Here is a 17760-nt window from a genome sequence, read left to right on the forward strand (position 1 = left end):
ATGCTAAGTTGTTTTTTTTTTTTTCCTTTTTTGGACAGCCCTGGAAGATCTATGCGCCTTTGTATGCATGAAATGAGGAACACTTGTTTTGCTGTGCAGTATTCAGGGATGTGCTGCCACCTCAAAGCTGATCCAGCTGTATGCCTTGGCTGAGCATTACGTGATACTTTGCACCTCAGTGAGTATGAGCAACACAGCAGTAGGTGAGGGTTTTATCTCGAAAGTAGATTCAACACCAGCCGAGGACATCAACGGTCGGTTCCGCTTTTAAAATGCCTCGGGGCCCCATAAGCTGTGGGTTTAAAGTGCCGAAAAGAATTGCAACCCTGCTTTGCTTTGGGTGAATAAAAAAAACATTCAGTCCATTTCTGCAGCTCTGCCTGCTGATATGCTTTTATTTCTGTCATGCCTGGTGTTTGGCTTTGAACGGCGCCTCGTGTCATCCTTATGAAACTCTTTTCAGCGGCTTGTTTTGTGGTGACAGCAGAAGAATTACCTGCAAAACACTCTTTGTCAGCTCAGTGTGCAGAGAGCTCACAAACAAGACCATTTAGCTATTATTTCCTCTCAGTATCCGTTAGACATAGCAAAACGGATGTTTATCAAGAAAAATGGGCGACTGTGGGAGAGGAGGAAAATAGGACAGGTGGAGAGAGAGGCCAGGAGAGAGGGATGGAGAAAAGACGAGAAGGGGTGAGGATGGGGGGGAGGGTTATTGGAGTTGAGGAGGGGTCGTGGTGTCCCAGTGGAGAGAAATAGTGGAAAACATCCGTAATTTTCACTGCGGGATCCCATGTAATTGAGTCATTTAAAATACAGATACAGAGCTGAATCAAAGCAAAGTGGCTCTTGGCGGGAGGAGGGGGCTGCAAAGTAAAATGGAAAAGAGGTAAAAACAAGGAGGTAAAAAGTGTGTTTCTCCTATTAGTGGGAGAAGCTGGTCTGTTTATCCTATTCATCTGTCAATCTTCTCTTTCAAGACACCGTGTTACCTGCCACAGATTTTCTTTTGTTTGTCCTCATATACTCTTTCAGTCAGCATTATGCTCCTGTTTTATGTTTTTTTTAATTCATTTGTGGCACTGACTTAGCTTTTTGTCTCTGACTAGGTTCGTTTAGTCTTTGTGATGGATCTCCTATAATTTGACTGTTATGTTGCACTTTTTTTTTTATATCTCATTTATTTTAGTCAACAATCAATGTTGAATTGACTTAGCAAATTCTTTGTGTATAGCTTCTTCAGTTTCTATCATTTCTGATCACACATTTCCAGATAAATAAACACAACTTATAAATTGAGGAGTTTTTGGATTTTACGTTGTTTTTCATAAATAGAGAAAATGCCGATTTGATTTAGTAGCTTCGATTTCATGAAGACATTTTTTAATTCTCGTTTTTAAATTTTAAAACGAGAGATAAACCTGTGGCGTGAGCAAATTTTGTTTAGACTGCAACAGAACAGCAAACAAAGCAAGCAGCAGCACCTATGGAGAATATAAGAAATGCAATAAAGAGTTAGCACCAAGTAAACAACAATACAAGTGAAGAAAAAAGACAAAGAGCAAAATAGTAGTGCTTGCTTAGTGAATGCACACAGCCTTCGTTTTAAAATGAACTTATGTGATCATGTAAATGAGTGTTAGAATGTAGAAAATATACATTTTACTAGCAGTGAAGTATTTCTGTGGGATTCTAGGATGAAAGTAACTTCAAGCACATAGTTTGCAAAGCAGGAAAACTTAACTGTCAAACTACTGTACAGAAAAAAATCACCAAGCATATATGGCATATTGTTTTCACTGAATTGTTGAGCACACCCAGGTGCAGACACACCTTACAGTTTGTGTCGCATGTGTGTGTTGTAGGTGTAAAGAAGTGTCATTATTCAGTAGTACTGTGTGAGAAGCACTGAGCATCTTTATAATGGCCATAATAAATAAAACCAATGCTTTCTGTTATGACAGGTGAACCAGTACTGCAAATACTGCAAACAGACATATTGTTGAACACCAAAACAGTAAGAGCAATTTTTTTCAGCAACTCTACACCTCATCCCAAACCATAAGCAACACACACATACTTATAAAAACATAGTTTAAGTACACCTACACTGGCTTATACAGGAAAAAGATAATAATATTACATAGTAAGTAAATCATTAATATTTAATATGAAGGTTTAAGTCCTGGGACAACTGCTCAAGGTTTAAAGGCTAAGATAAGATCTGTGATTAGAAAACTAGTTCCCATACTTGCAGCTGCATGTTTCTACACGCTGTTTAAAGGTGAGCTCAACATTTTTCACAGGTCATTTAATATATGGAATATTTGTTAAAAAATAGTTATGTAAATTCTTTTGTGCCTCCATCTGAAGGCACATGAATCAGCATTGTTTGGATGTGCAGACTTTAGGTTTAAAAGAATTAAAAAATAATGAGCCCCATATGCTTCGTACAGACAAAAACTTGCACCCATCTGGTAGGTGGTTAAGTTGCACTGTGAGTAATTCTGGCCCCTGATTTTAAAACTGCACAACCGGGGTGTCGAACATGCAGCCCCGGGGGACCATATTCAACCCAATGGCTTTGCATGGTGAGAAAATTGCAATGAAGTCATTCACTACACTTTTCTTTTTTATCATAAGATGCAATCCCATTACTGCTGTGGTAATGTGATGTTAGTATTACTACACAGAAGAAGTATTTTTAGATGTAGACATTTTGTTTCAGTAGGATTGATGTTTAGATTCAAAGGCTATGCATGATCAGTAAATGTAACATGTCTGTGAAAAGCACTCTGTAATTAAACTTTACATAATTACTCCTTCCTCTCCTTCACTTATTAAAGTAAGAATAAATTAAGGTTTTTATTTAAGGGGTTTTTTTGCCTATGAAAGACACTCTATAAATAGTTACTATAGTTACTTTCTTACTTATTTACTCACACTACTTGTTATTTATGCAACTAACTGTGAATTGATGAATTTATGTTACTCTCTTTTTATTCTTATGCAATGTTCATATATGGACGATGCACTAGAGTGAAACAACAGAAAGAATGTGTTTAGGGTCATAGTGTTTGTTGCAAACTTCTTACAGAGAAGGAAGAAATGAAAGAAACTAGTTATGCAACATACAAAAATGACAAAATTGCCAAAATTTGAGTGAATGCATGATATGGATAATACAAAAAACCCAACATATTTATTACGTTTGAAATTTAAGAACAGCTATTTTGGAAATTGGTTGTGGAAATAATTCACAAGATGTGGCCCTCAGTTTTTTTTCAGATATGAAAATCATTAACGCTTCAGAGCCCAGGTTTATTTACTGCTTCCTGCTGCATGAACAATGTCTTCCTGAATGAAAGCCATGCTGGGATACCTCTGAGACCTCTGGATGAAACTCTAAACCATGTCTTGCATCCAGCCTTTAGAAATTTATGCCCATAGCAGAACTATGGCAATTATAAAGCAATTACAGTCTCATATTGCCTGTTCTTTTGAGATTGGAGAGAAAAGAGGAGGAGGTAAAAGCTCGGTAGTCAAAAAGAGTAAGTGTGCCAATATTGATGCTCCTTTTTCCTAAATGCTCAGTTGTCCACCTCTGCATGTGTTCCACTTGCCTGACCGCAGAAAACATCAAATTTTGACTTCACTGAAATGAGCATGAAAAGGACAAAAAGAAAAAAGATCAGCTACTCAGCTTCAACTGATGATACTTTTTTTTTTTTTTTTTTTAAAAAACAACCTTTTATTCTTGAGAGACCAAAAGCTTGGCTGAGTTTGTGCTCAAATGCACTTCGCTGGCGAGTGGCCCAACAGTTTTACCACAGTGAACCCTGGGAACAAGCATCTATTCTCTGCCAGACAATGACAGGGAGGAAGCTGTGTCTGTGTGTGACACTTGATCAGCCTGCTACGGTAACCACAGCTCCACACACATAAACACACACTTGGTCAGTTCCCGCTGCTTGATTGGCAGCACTCCAGAGACCCACACCTGCCTTAACTGCCTTTGCTTACTACTAGGCCATTTAACCAGATGGCGGGTTGATTTTATACAAATTGTATGTGTGTGCTTGAGTCCATTCTCATGAATGCATCGTCTGGCTGTATATGAAGAAAACCACCTGACTGTGTCTTTGATTTCCCAGCCACCTCCGGGTTAGAATACATTGGCAGCACAGCACATGGTTGCAATATGTTAGTCGCCCAGATCAGACTTCAGTCCTGCTAGATTGGAGGTCTTCATTTAGAGGTGCTGGTCTGGGAACAGCGCTCAGTTGCCATTTAATTTCTCTGCTTCTTTTCTGGGAGTAATAACATGCCCGGGGGCCGACGAGGAAAGGAAACTGATATATGTAGTTACGTCTGTAAGACACGGCATGCCAGTCTCCATGTCTCAAATTAGAGCAGCTGCATGAACTTGCTACATATAAGAGGAAAACATATTTAAGTGTTTAAGAAGCAGCATCTTAACAGACTTATGAGGATCAGTTGTGGGCAACAGAAACTTCCACACAAACGACCAGACAGATTAGACTTGAAGAAAACTTGAAGAATGAAGAAAATCCTCATCAAGACGACTCCAAAAAAATCTCCAGAAACTCTTAACTGCATCTGCTCTGCTGGACCACATATTAATATCAGTCCTCAGTGGTCAACTTGTCTGAGGTTTGGATACAATTTATGGAGAACGAACTGTTTTGCATAAACATTTTGGAAATTTGCAGCAATTTTACTCTTCTGTATTGCTGCTGGCATTTTCCAGATGTGCAATGATATAGATGTTTCCACATGTGCAGGTTTTCATTTTGTTGCATGAGATGGGATTTCTTTTCATCCTGTCAGACAGTGAAATGTGACTATAAATAGTAAAAAAAAAAAGAAGATTGAAACATATGTGGCTCGAGGAATCCGCAAACTGTATGTTAAGGCTTTGCATTTTCAGCTCAAACACGTAATGTGTGGACCATCATTAAATCCAAAAATAAAGTTCATTATGTATAATTATGTGTAATTAAAAGTTGATGTTTTACTTAGACTTGTTTTGTTTTCAAAAAGGTATTTTTTGCTTTTAAAGGTATGCATTTATTTTGCCTTTCTTAGTCTACTGGCATAAGAATAGGCTGCCAACAATTGACATATATGTTTATCCATATATGTGTATATGTACATTCATATATGTTTATGTTTATCCTTTTAGTAAGTAAGAAAGTGTCCAAATTTTCCCTGACATGAAAAATGTCTCTCTTTCTCTGATTTGTATACGTATAATATGAATAGATTTGTGTTTGAAGCCGATAAGCAGTGAAAGACCAAAACTCTAAGAGTACCACAGACAAATAAAGACATAGACATAGAGAGCGATAGCGTCTCAATAAATACCATTAAATGCACAGATTATCATTTGTCATATCCTATTTTTAATTACATTTTTCTCATTAATTTATTAAATTACACTATTTTCCTTTGCTGTTCGTTTTTTCCTAATTTCATTTATTTATTTATTTTGGATTTTCACAGTTTTGGTCTTTGATATTAGCCAACCAAATTTACAATATCCGTTTTAAGTTTGTTTCCACCACTGAAAAATAAGCAGCCAAATTGTAGGTAATTATCTCAAAATAAGTCAGAAATTCTTGAAAGTTTGACTTATGAATAGTTATTTTTGTTTATTTTAGTGGCAGAAACAAGCTGCCACAGATATAGCACTGACCTCTGAGTGATATATATATATATATATATATATATATAGATAGAGAGAGAGAGAGAGAGAGAGAGAGAGAGAGAGAATTCGACTGAATAAAGAAATACACAAAATAATTTTTTGACTAAGTACATATGATCTTTCAAATATATAATATCATTAATGTGTGCAGTACAATTTTCATCTATAGTTGTAATGACTGTTTTTCTTACCTATGTCCTACATGCCATGTGTTCTACGGTCAACTCGCGAGATCATCTGGCTCGCGGTGCTTTGGTTTGGCACGTGTGCTTTTTTTTTTTAAGTGCGGCTCTCAGCTGCCGAGGCGGATGATGATGATGGCGGAGCTGGTTCAGGGACAGGCCTCGGTGGCTCAGCCCGGAACGAAAGATGACTTCGCAGACACGATACGCCGGGTCCGACAGGTAAATGGCTCTTCAGCGAACACGGGAGAGACGCTTTCGCACCGTAGACAACGTGTTTGCGGGCGGAGCAGACCGAGACTTTGGTTGGGGCATCCCAGATCCTAAACTATAAACACCCCTTTTGCACACTGCGAGCTGGCAAGCTAACATTAAATAGCCGAGACGGCATAGCTGAGCGGACAGATTAGAGTTTATAGAGAGTAGAAAACGCTTTTATTCAGCGTCAACGCGGTGAAAACGACCCATAAAGACACGTTTGTCACAAGACACGACGGCTTATTGAGGTGTCGAAGTTTGTGCTACTTTAGGAAGTTAAGTGAGTCCACTGCAACCTGTTGTCAACTCTCAGAAGTTGCAGTTAGCTTGGCTTGCTAGCTGACTAACACAAGTTGAATACCCTGCAGCTCGACACCACGTGACTGAAGCTAACATTTAGTCAAGACTTGAAGCCCAATACGGCTAAACTCTCTCTACGGGCTAACTTGTTAGATTACAATGTTAAGTTAGCTTCAGTGAGACGGCTTTAAAGAGGCATCATCAAAGATTAGTGAGTAACTGAATGCATCACCAACGATTAAACTACCTCGTTTGTTACGCTTGTAATTTATTAACTCTTCCATGTGAAACGTGTGGCGTGTGTTGGACATAAAAACACAAGCGAGCAAGTTACTACAGCTCGTGTTAGCTAGCTAGCGTTTGTGGTAGTGTGTCCTCGCACGCAGCGTTGGAGTTAGGCCATGTAACGTCATCTGTTGAAATAAGCCCCCCTCCACTACTCCTGTTATGTACACTGGATTTTTCCACTGCTCCCTGAAAAATAATAATTAAAATAAAATGCAGTTTCGTCAGATATGCTGTCCGGTGTCTTTTTGTGACCGTTGCAGACATGGTCACTGGAGCAAGCTATCAATAAGTTGATCACATGGAGCTAGCTCTTTGCTGCAGGCTTAACTAAAAACACTTATCGTGTGCAAACTGGACTTTACTCTATAGCTACTATTGTGCCCCCCTCCAACCCCCGTGAATTATAAACCCCACCTGAATATCTTAACCACTAAAGTTGTGTACTCAAATACTTCCACAGCAGCCCAATGCATTTTTTTTCTCAAAATATACTAATATAGGTCAATTTAATCTAGTTTGGAGCCGACATGAGCAAAAACATACTGAATGTATTTCACTGTCTCAGAGTATGATTGTTTTCACATTATAACCAGTTCTTTTTTTGGGGGGGGGGGGGACTATGCACACACAATTTAAGGTATACAAACTTTGTTGGCTTTCCTATCAGAATTTTGCATTATCCTTTACATTTATACAAAAAAAAAAGTAAAAGTACTTTAAGCTTGAGTACATGTAGACACCACATACAACACAAATCAGATGAACCTGGATTACCCCTTTTTAAAGCTGCATAGACACCGAAAGCTATTCACTCGTCGCACATTGCTTTGAAGCTGATGGCTGGTCAGTTGTAGACATTCCAGGCTCTGGTGCCTAGGTGACCCACTACCAGGTCATACGTCAGTCGGTTGCTTCAGTTACTCATCTGGAAGTTGAGAACTGTTGATCTCAGGTCGCGCCCATTCCCCCCTTGCCCGAAGTTATTTTGCCCATAGTTGCTTCATCAAATCAAAAATGTCATTCACATTCTATAGTCTCTGGTCACCACATCACTGCAAATCGCTTCCAGTGTGTACATAACTAAAGTTTGACTAGAAGTTGACTAGAGCACTACGAAGTGCTTTTGGGGAGACGTTAATGTGACGGAACAGCAGCAGAAACTAAAACAAACTAAATACGCTTAAAGAAACAGGATTTATTGGTGTTGTGGGAAAAAAGATGCAAAGTAATGTGCATTTTGATTGCATGATTTTTATAATGCTGTTAGTACAACTCTGCTGTTAGTACAACTCTGCTGTAGGGCTGCACGATATTAGGAAAACCTGCCATGTGCGATTGTCTCCCCCGAAAAAATTTCCGTTGTGAAGGTTTTCCTTGTATTTCCATTGTTTATTCAACTTTTGTTGCCTGTGGACTTGGGCTTGCATGTGGCCAGTCAACCAGGGTCGTTGCCGTAGTCAACATTAACAGTACTACTTGGTTAAATGTACTATTGTTACTCGTACACCTTTGAGTGGCTTTGTAGCGTAGTGGTCTGAACAGTCATCTCACAAGTGAGAAATCCTTGTGCTGATCCCAAGGTTTTGTATCTGGAAGGGCAATATAAAAACAAAAACAAAGAGAAAATCTGACAGATGAAACGTATGGAGCTACCCACCGTGGAGCCCTCTTGTAAAAAGGAAGTAGCTAAAAGTAGCTTTTAGTATGTCCACATGCTGGTATATTGTTTTGCCAATTCATTCTGTTGGCTGTGAAAATACAATTAAAATGCTTCTATAAGGTGTTATAGATGCATGCATACAAGTAATGGGCCATTTTAGACCTTTGCTAAGTGGATTATCAGCAGCAGGGCAATGTTATATCATGTATAATTTAGCTTTTGTGGATAGAAAAGAGATGTTGTCCTGAAACTAAAACAATAGGATCATTTCCTTAAGGTGGTGTAGATGCTTAAAGGATTAAAAAATGGGTATTTTTTTATCCGGTTGCTACATCGTTGCTCGGCAACTTTATGGCATCTTAAACCTAGATTATACTCTGTTGCAGACATGGACAGCTAGGGACCCGATGGCAGAATAATCATTCCCGTTATACTTTGACATACACTTAAACTCCGCCACCTGGGGAGCCTGCGTAGTTGGTGCATTGTAATGTAAATTCTCTGCGTGCGAGTTCACACGGGCAAAAGAATGTACAGGGGCCCTCGCGCTAACAGTACATTGATGAAATTTACATCACTAGTTGACTTGCGGACATGTAAAGTATAATTCCTGCTAGGGCTGTTCAATATAATGATAAATATCGGATGACGATATGAAACCGTCTATCGTTTCATTTTACGTTATCGTTTGTTTCGTGGTGTCGCAAAATATTTTTTCATCGTTTTGATGGTCACTGTAGAATTTCTTAAAGTTCTCTCTTTATCTTATATTTAATATAACCACACTACGGACAGACAAGCGACTGTTTTTATGCATTGTCGTTAGCAACAACGACGGTAAAGCCATCGCGTGACTCCGCCATCCGGTTGTTTATTTTCCACATAAACCTTACACAATAAAGCTGAAGATCCGGTTGACATTTTTCAAAATAAACGGTATCACGTGAAATAGTATGCAGAGTGTTTACGGATGAGCAGCTAAAAAGAGCCGTCAAGTGCTAAAAAATAGACCTTAGAACACGCCATGTAATAAATACTCACAAGGAAAATTTCGGCCGTTTTTACTTATGTAACACTCAACTCCAGGTACACGACGCCCATGCACACATTAACACTTCACTCAAGTCGAGTTGCCCAAGATTCACAGAATTTACAGAAAATGTAAAATTTTTGTGATATGTATCAGTGTCAGGACTAGAGCAGGGTGATATGACCAAAAATATCTATCACGATATACATTTGAAAATTTGCGATAACAATATAACTGACGATATAATTAACACTAGACAAAACACTTTACAACTCCTCAACTTTATTAGTGCAAAAAAAACCCCATCAATGTATTTTGCTCTTACACAAGCAGCTTTTTAAGTGCATTAAAATTTTATAAAAGATTTGCAGTGCAAATGCAATTCCTTGCTGATAGTTTAACCAAAAGGCATTTCCAGTGGAAATTGGCCGACATATTCTCAGCATAACCATGTATAATATCCACAAAACTTAAAGAAGTTATACACACACAATACGGTAATATTACGTTGAAGCAGAGTACGTATCACTCGGCGAGGCTCCTGCCTACGATAGCCGTAATGCTCCGACAATCCATCAAGCGGTGCAGCTTCGTAGCTTAGCAAAGTCATACTAAAACATTTGACAGATTTTTGAGCGCCGTGTACGACATAAAATCGTTTCGAGGTCAGTAAACACAACCAGAATTCATACATAAGGCACACGGGATTATAAGGGGCACTGTCGATTTTCAGAAAAATCAAAGGATTGATTTCAAGTGTGCCGTATTTACCAAAAAACACGGTAATAACGACGGCCCGCTAGCATGCTCTACCAAAAATAGTTCTTTGTTGTATATCTGACGGACGAAAGCCAAACCAGTTCCACACCACTGAAGCTGCAGCATTTTTACAAACCAATTCTGGTTCATCCGTTTCATTTAACGATCCACTTTCGCTCTTCTCATTCTGCGTCGCCGCCATGTGCGTATGAAAACAAAGGCACTGCGCATGCGCGTTTTACACATATTCTATCGCGATATTTCATTTTCTTATCGTTGCCCAACATTACACCGGTATTACCGTGAACAGTATGATATGGCCCAGCCCTAGTCAGGACGATAAATGTCTTATATCGGGAGATGAGATTTTGGTCATATCACACAGCCCTAATTCCTGCTTTTGTATATTATTCATAATTGAATTTTTGTGAATATGAAAATGTTCATAAAATGTCATAAAAGAAATTATGTAATTTTATTTATTTTAAATTAAAGGTGTTACAGGTATATGAATGGAAAAACATAGGCCATTTTAGTTTATTGCCAGGTGGTTGCTAGGCAATTTGTTGATGTCATAAAATAATCTGTAAATAAAAACCTTCAGCTTAAGACATACCTGTATCAAGCGTAGTTGCTCAACACCAAGCTTGGCACAGTTGGAGTCACTGGCACACAAAGAAACAGATTTCTTGTACCGTAGTAAGATTCCTTTAATGTACAACAAGAGTTACCGGTTTAAAATGTTACAACACCACCAGCAATGCAGCCAATGTCCCTCTAGGTTTCTGTGAACGAAAGTTGCAAATAACCCAGTGGAACTGAGTAAAATGTTGAAAACTGTGCGTAACTGCACCAGTTAGCACTATTTTGATGTTTTGGTGTTTGTTTTAAAGGTGGATGTATGGCACCAGTTTCTCAATATACTGGAATATAACCAAGCAACTAAGGCCATGTGCTAAACTACACTAATCTGATCCTCTGTTTGCTACAATGTGCATGCCACAAAGTAACCCATATTTCAGGCACATTTAAAACACTTAAGTTTCACACAGCTCCTCAAAAATACAGGGAATATTTAACTATTAGCATAGGACCACTATTTTGAAACCACAGACTAAATTATTGCCATCTTTCTGTTAGAATCCAGAAGTAGACCGTGTACATGTAGCTTAACAGATATGAAAGAAAAGATTTGACCGTGTGATTAATTGCAGAGAGCCATAAACAGTTGAATGAAGCACCAATAATCTGTTCGTCTCTGCCACATTTTGTTTGTGGCTGGTCCTAAATTGCAGATTTGACTCGCTACACTAGTTCCCTTAAGTGGCACCACATACTCGACAGAAAAGAGAAGTCATCCCATCGTTTTCTGTTTTGTTTTGTTTTTTTGTGCATCATGTGACATTGATGTGGCATTAGTGTTGTACGGTTTGTTTTGTTTTTTCTTACTCTATTGTGTCGTTTAAGTTCCCTCTGATGCAGCTAAAGCTAGTACCTGTTTGTCCCTGCTTGGGAGCAGCTGCTGAAAGTGACTGACATTTAAATCTTGGAGCCGAAATGGCTCAGCAGTACATTTCCTATTTTCTGCTTTTATTAAATGGTCTTGAGCCATAACAACAACAAATCACATTAAATTGCTAGTCTAATTCACCTCTGCAATAAGCCCCCTATTTCCCATTATCTCAGTGTTGTTAAGCCATTTTAATCCTTAAATAAGTATTTGACATTTAACACATTTGTTTTTTATTAAAGTATGAAACCTGACTGACAGTAGCAGTTTTTCTTGTTTTGCATAGCTGCTCTGCAAAGGTTGCATTCAAGAAGTGAAACCCGGAGGACAGGCCAGGCTGCAGTGCTGTTTGCCTTGTGGCCTCACTGGACACAGAAGGCTTTCTGCTGATGAATATGAAGTGTGTACCCTTCAGTGAGCCACCATCCATGAGATGGCATGCCTGTCAACCTCTTGCATCATAGATGTAGATTTCTACATTTGTTCAATGTCAGGGAGTCCAAAAGTCAGAAAGGGGGGGCAAATGATAAATTAATCTACACCTCTGCCCACAGTTAAATCTTTTTTCCCCTCCTAACATTATTTAACTTGCACTAGTTTGCTCTCCTGACCCACAGCTGCAGGTTAACGGGTGGTGTGGGAGGGGGGGGTCAGGCAGTACAGAGCAGCAGGGGAACAGTAGCTTAACTGAGAGTATCCGCAGTGTTGAGAACAAATTCAGGCAAATTCATATAGACGGATGTGGACAAGATGATAAACTTGAAGCTTTTCTACTTTTACAATAAGGTTTGAGTCAGCTCCTGTATAAATGCAGCATGTAGCAATTGCTGGTGTTTAAATTGCCTTAATTTTTGCTGGATAAATATAAAATTTTTTGAATTATGTAGTTATTTAGCAGTCTGCTAGTACCGCTATGATGATGGCACAAGGACTGGGCGATATATCGAGTTTTTAAATATATCGATATATTTTTATACGAGATAAGAGATGTGACAATATCGTTTATATCGATATAGTCTATGTTACGTTATAATTATACTTGTGGAGCCGCACGTTTGCCTCTTTTGTCTCTACGCTGCGTTACTCTGCCTCGCCTCTCTCCTTCACTGAGCACAACTCCCCCTCCCCCATCGCTTCACCTGCAGGTAACGACAAGATGGACACGGCAGCTATCAAAGAGGAGCTAGTCGGTAAAAAGAAAACATTTGGAGATTACTATTTTAGTGCTGCAGCGTTAATGTTATTAAAATGACGTTAATGCCATAACTGTCTTAACACCGCAAATCTCCGTTAACGAGTTACCGCGGATCGCCCCGTGTGCGGGGCTGCATGGCGTCAACGCGTTAGCGTTACGGTTAGCGTTAGCGGTTACGTCGTTAACGTGTTGACGCCGTGCAGCTAGCACTACTACGGTAGTATTTTCACCATTTACAGCGCCATAAAGTGAAAAATGAAGAGTGTGTGAAACTGCGTGCTGTATCCCAGACCGCGAAGTCTCCTAGTCTCCTGCCCCGAAACAAACTACCTTACAAAACTCGTGTACCATATTTTTCGGACTATAACCTTACACTAAAATCTTTTCATTTTCTCAAAAATCGACAGTGTGCCTTATGTGTGAGTTTAGGGCTGTGCGATATGACCAAAATCTCATATCCCGATATAAGAATTATATCGTCCCGATAACGATATAAATCACACAAATGTAAATTTTTCTGTAAATTCTGTGAATCTCGGGCGGCTCGACTTGCGGGAAGTGTTTCCAGCTGCGCGTCATGTAGCTGGAGTAGAGTGTTTTAACCGATGCATGAAACTATACATTTTTAGACATAAGTTGTAACAGCCGCCGTTTTCTTTGAGTATTTATTACACAGCGTGTAAGCCTGTTCTAACGTTTGAGTCTAAGGTTTATTTTTTAGCACCTGGCGGCTCTTTTTTTAAAGTCTCAACAGGATCTTGAGCTTTATTGTGAAAGGTTTATGTGGAACATAAACAAGCGGACACGCGATGCTGTTACCGTCGTTGTTGCTAACGACAACGCATAAAAACAGGCGCTTGTCCGTCCGTAGTGTGGTTATATAAAATATAAGAGAAAGAGAGAACTTTAAGAAATTAATATAGCCACTACAGTGACCATCAAAACGATGAAAAAATATTGCCGTAAACAGTTTATTTTGCGACACCACGAAACAAACGATAGCGTAAAATGAAATGATAGACGTTTCTATATCGTCATCCAATATATATCGTTATATCAAACAGCCCTATATGAGTTCTGGTTGTGCTTACTGACCACGAACCGCTTTTATGTGGTACACAGCGCTCAGCAATCTGTCAAAAATGCTCTGGTAAGCTACGAAGCCGCACCGCTTGATTGTTGGAGCATTATGGTTACCGTAGTCTGGAGCCTCGCGGCGTAATGCATAATGTGCTTCAACGTAATATTACCGTATTGTGTGCGTATAAGGACCACAAATGGCACCTGTTAAGAGACACGGTTACGAAGCAGATTTCAAACTCCAGGCTGTCAGTCACGCAGTAGAACTTGGGAACAGAGCAGCTGAGAAATCTGTCTGTCTTTGTTATTATGCTCAGCGTCTTTTAGTTTACATTTTGACTGCACAATTGTGAGCGTTTTGTTATGCACAAAAACAACATTGTTTTATTTTATTTATGGAGAATTATTATTTAATAAATGCTGATAATTTATTTCTGAGTAATTTTTTTCATGTATATTTGCGCTGTATGTTAATAAAAGTGTCTATGTGAGGTCTGGGACACAGCTTTGACTAAGAACTCTTTTTGTTCTTTCTTTATGGCTAAAAAAAATCGAGATATATATCGTATATATCGCCATCCAGCTAAAGAATATTGAGATATGAATTTTAGGCCATATCGCCCAGCCCTAGATGGCACCAGCTTCCTCAAACATCAGCAACAGTAACCATGAGGGTGGCTAGACAAGCTTCAGTTAGAAGTTAGCCTTAGCCAAGCTAGCCATTTGTTAGTTACTTTATTCATATACAGCAGACGTATCAGTTGCCACATTGGTCAGCTTGTCACAAATTTAAAAAACTGTACAGGCAACCGCGTTGTTCTCTCTGGATATTTGCATAACGTGTGCAGGGCCGAGATTTTGGTCACCCGACCGGAGATATTGCTAGCTCCGGGATGTCGGGCTAGCGATTTTGCGAGCCCTGGTGTGTTTATTGGCTAACAGTGGCTGTAGAGTACTTGAATGATCCGATCTGGCTGTCTAATGCTAGCCCTAGTTATTCAAAAATTAAATTTTAGCATGCCCAAAGCAACAGAGCCATAATTCAATATGCCAATGCTTGACATCACCCCGTTCTACGTGAGCAAAAAGTGAGTGTTGAGTGCCTGATTGGGAAATTGTAGTTCAGTGGTGGAGGTCTGTGGACAGCTTCAGACTGCTCATCAACCTGCAGAGAGCATCTGATGTCAGAAAGGGGCAGTGTCAAAAATATGTGGTACGACCGATGTGTGGTACACTCTTGGTTATAGGTTTTGCATGGCTCCTGTTCCTGGTAACTCCGCTGTCACTCCCTTCCCTATTTTGGCCCACTTATCAACCAGTTAGCAGTCTTCCACATGGGACATCATTGCAGCTGGGATGCTTCTACATAAGGGAAGAATTTCTGCTTTTATTTGAAACTACATTTAGGTTAATGAAGATCTCTGCTTTGTCTCGTTTACTTTTAAAATGATTTCTCACAGTGAAAGTTACTAAAATACAAAGTTAGGGCTTTGTAGAGATGGTTTTCGAAAAGCTCAGCCTCTTTCCATGTGGGGAAAAAAATCAGCTGAGACGAAAAGATGTGCATTTCAATTTCTTCTTAATACAGAAATGTGTTTTTGTGTTGTTACACATGTACTTAAATGCCACATCACCATGGAAAAAACAACCCCACACCTGCTTCCCTTTATGCCTCCTTATTTCCATTGCAGGCCTCTCACTTCATGAAGTGGATAATTGTCCCTGAAGGTGATGGGAAACTCTAATTTCCATCACTATATTTTCATATCGGGGAAGAAATTCCAGTCAGGCGCATATGTCAATTCAGTGTAATTTCCTGTAATCCAATACTTTTGTATGGAAGGAGAGGTTGCAGATATAATGGGGGAATGGAAGATGCAGCCGGTGCTCACAAGAAGATTTAAATGTCGATCATTGCAAGCATCTAATTTAGGCAAGTGGCTGATTTGGAAATAGCTTTAAATCAGTTTTTAGTTGAGCTTTAAAGCAAATAGCTGCACTCTTCTTGTACTTCAAAGATGGGCTCGAACACTTTCCATCACTACAAGAAAACTGGGTAGTGAAACAAATGTTGCGTTGCTAACGTGGAGTGCTGAGCCTTACAGCTTGTTTGGTAATTTAAAAACAAGTGCTGGTCAAAGCTGAGCGTATTGTTTCCTTTTTTGTTTTTTGTTTTTTTGGGGGGGGTTAGATATTCTGTGCTATATTTATTTGCCAGATTTCCCTGAATTATATTATAATTTAAAGAAACTGAAAAAATAAAGAAAAGTTGAATGTGCAACTGTTTGGTGCAAGTTGCATGATTTGTGTGTGGGGGATATTGTAGTGTCCGTTAAGTTTTCCCCAACAGCCTTCCAATTTTGCAGATCAGTAGCAAACTAAAGTCCTGCGCACAACCAATGACGGCTTTGTACTTTCTTCTATCTGTTGTAGCTGTTTACTGTCACCAGGAGGCAGTGTCACAAACACCTGGTCGGCAAGCTACTCTTACTTGTGATGGTGTTGGTCCGCCAGCAAGGCACAGAGAAGTGGGAAGTTACAACATACAAAGAGCTGAAGTGAAACGGTGTTGAACAATGAAGTGTGCTTGTCAATGCTGTATCATTTTTGATCTTTGGGTTTTTTGGAAGTGCAGTTGGACCAGCAGCTGACCAAAATTGCCTGACATTTATGCTGGCTGTCAGGCCGCTGGTTAAGTCGAACCCTGCGTTGTATATAATTGCAGTGAAGTTGTGTTGCTGTTTGCTTTAGTGTTTGCTTTGGTTTAGTCACTGTGTGTTTTACATTAAGTCCTTTAATTAATTGCTAGCTGGCCCTTTGAAAGAGATTCAGTTTTTAGCCAATGAAAAGCATCAAAGTCATAACAAATGTTTTAAAGAGCAAACCGACAAATCAAGTCATATTTTGTTGTTGCATAATTTAGTGTGATGTTAAAGGTTTCGGCCTAGACTTATTTTGCTTGGTCTTCTCAGTTTGCGTATTTGCAAAACCTTTCACTGCTTCTCCAAACAGGATTGAGCCTCCGCTCCAAGGACCTGGGAGTCTTTGCCGGTGTTTTAGGTAGCTGTTGTGACATATCTTGTCAGTTGTGATATTGCAATGTACTCTGATCTTTATGATTTATTGATGAAAGCTTGAAAACTTTAGCCAGTGAGAACCAGAATATGACAGATGTTTCCAGGAAAGCATCACCATGGATCAGTTGTTTGAATATATATACTGTCACAGATTGCAGCTGTCAAATAGATAACACCCTAGAGAGACCAAACTTTGCTCCAGAGCTGATGCTTTAAATCAAGCAAGAAGGAAAGACGAGGTGTCACACTTATAAAAGGTTGCCCAAGATTATGTGTTGGAAAGGAAGTGTATGTTGAAAGGGTATCATCATGTATCTGCTGTTTTGTCTGCAGATGACAGCCAAGATGGGAGGAGACCAGATGCCCAATATGAACAGTTCATCTCCAGTCTTGGACCCCTCCATGTATGGCTTTGGAGGCCAGAAACGTTCACTAGACAATGGAGGTGAGTCTTCAGGATATATACGCGCGCACGCCACATATTTTATAACATACGTGCTCACTGGCCCCTTTGTTAGGTACACTTTGGAACCACTTTTGACTTCAGAACTGCCACAATCCATCATGGCGGAGATTCAACGTTACTGAAAACATTCCTCAGAGATTTTGATACTGACATGATGGCCACTCACAGCTGCTGCAGATTTGTCATCTGCACATCCATGAACTAACACCACATCTCAAAGGTGC

General features: G+C 39.4%; 1 protein-coding gene across 1 annotated transcript in view; it reads left to right on the top strand.

Annotated features, from left to right (window-relative positions):
- Nucleotides 1–6001: 6001 nt before the first annotated feature.
- Nucleotides 6002–17760, top strand: part of fubp3 (far upstream element (FUSE) binding protein 3) — a 28469-nt gene continuing 16710 nt past the window's right edge. Inside the window, exons 1-2 of the mRNA XM_040000156.1 lie at nucleotides 6002–6135; nucleotides 17404–17515. Of these exons, the coding sequence (XP_039856090.1) occupies nucleotides 6040–6135; nucleotides 17404–17515 (208 nt within the window). The 5' untranslated portion in view covers nucleotides 6002–6039. The remainder of the gene's footprint in view (nucleotides 6136–17403; nucleotides 17516–17760) is intronic.

This window comes from Simochromis diagramma, unplaced genomic scaffold (genome assembly GCF_900408965.1).
Source record: "Simochromis diagramma unplaced genomic scaffold, fSimDia1.1 OVJJ01000596.1, whole genome shotgun sequence".
Classification (NCBI taxonomy): domain Eukaryota; kingdom Metazoa; phylum Chordata; class Actinopteri; order Cichliformes; family Cichlidae; genus Simochromis; species Simochromis diagramma.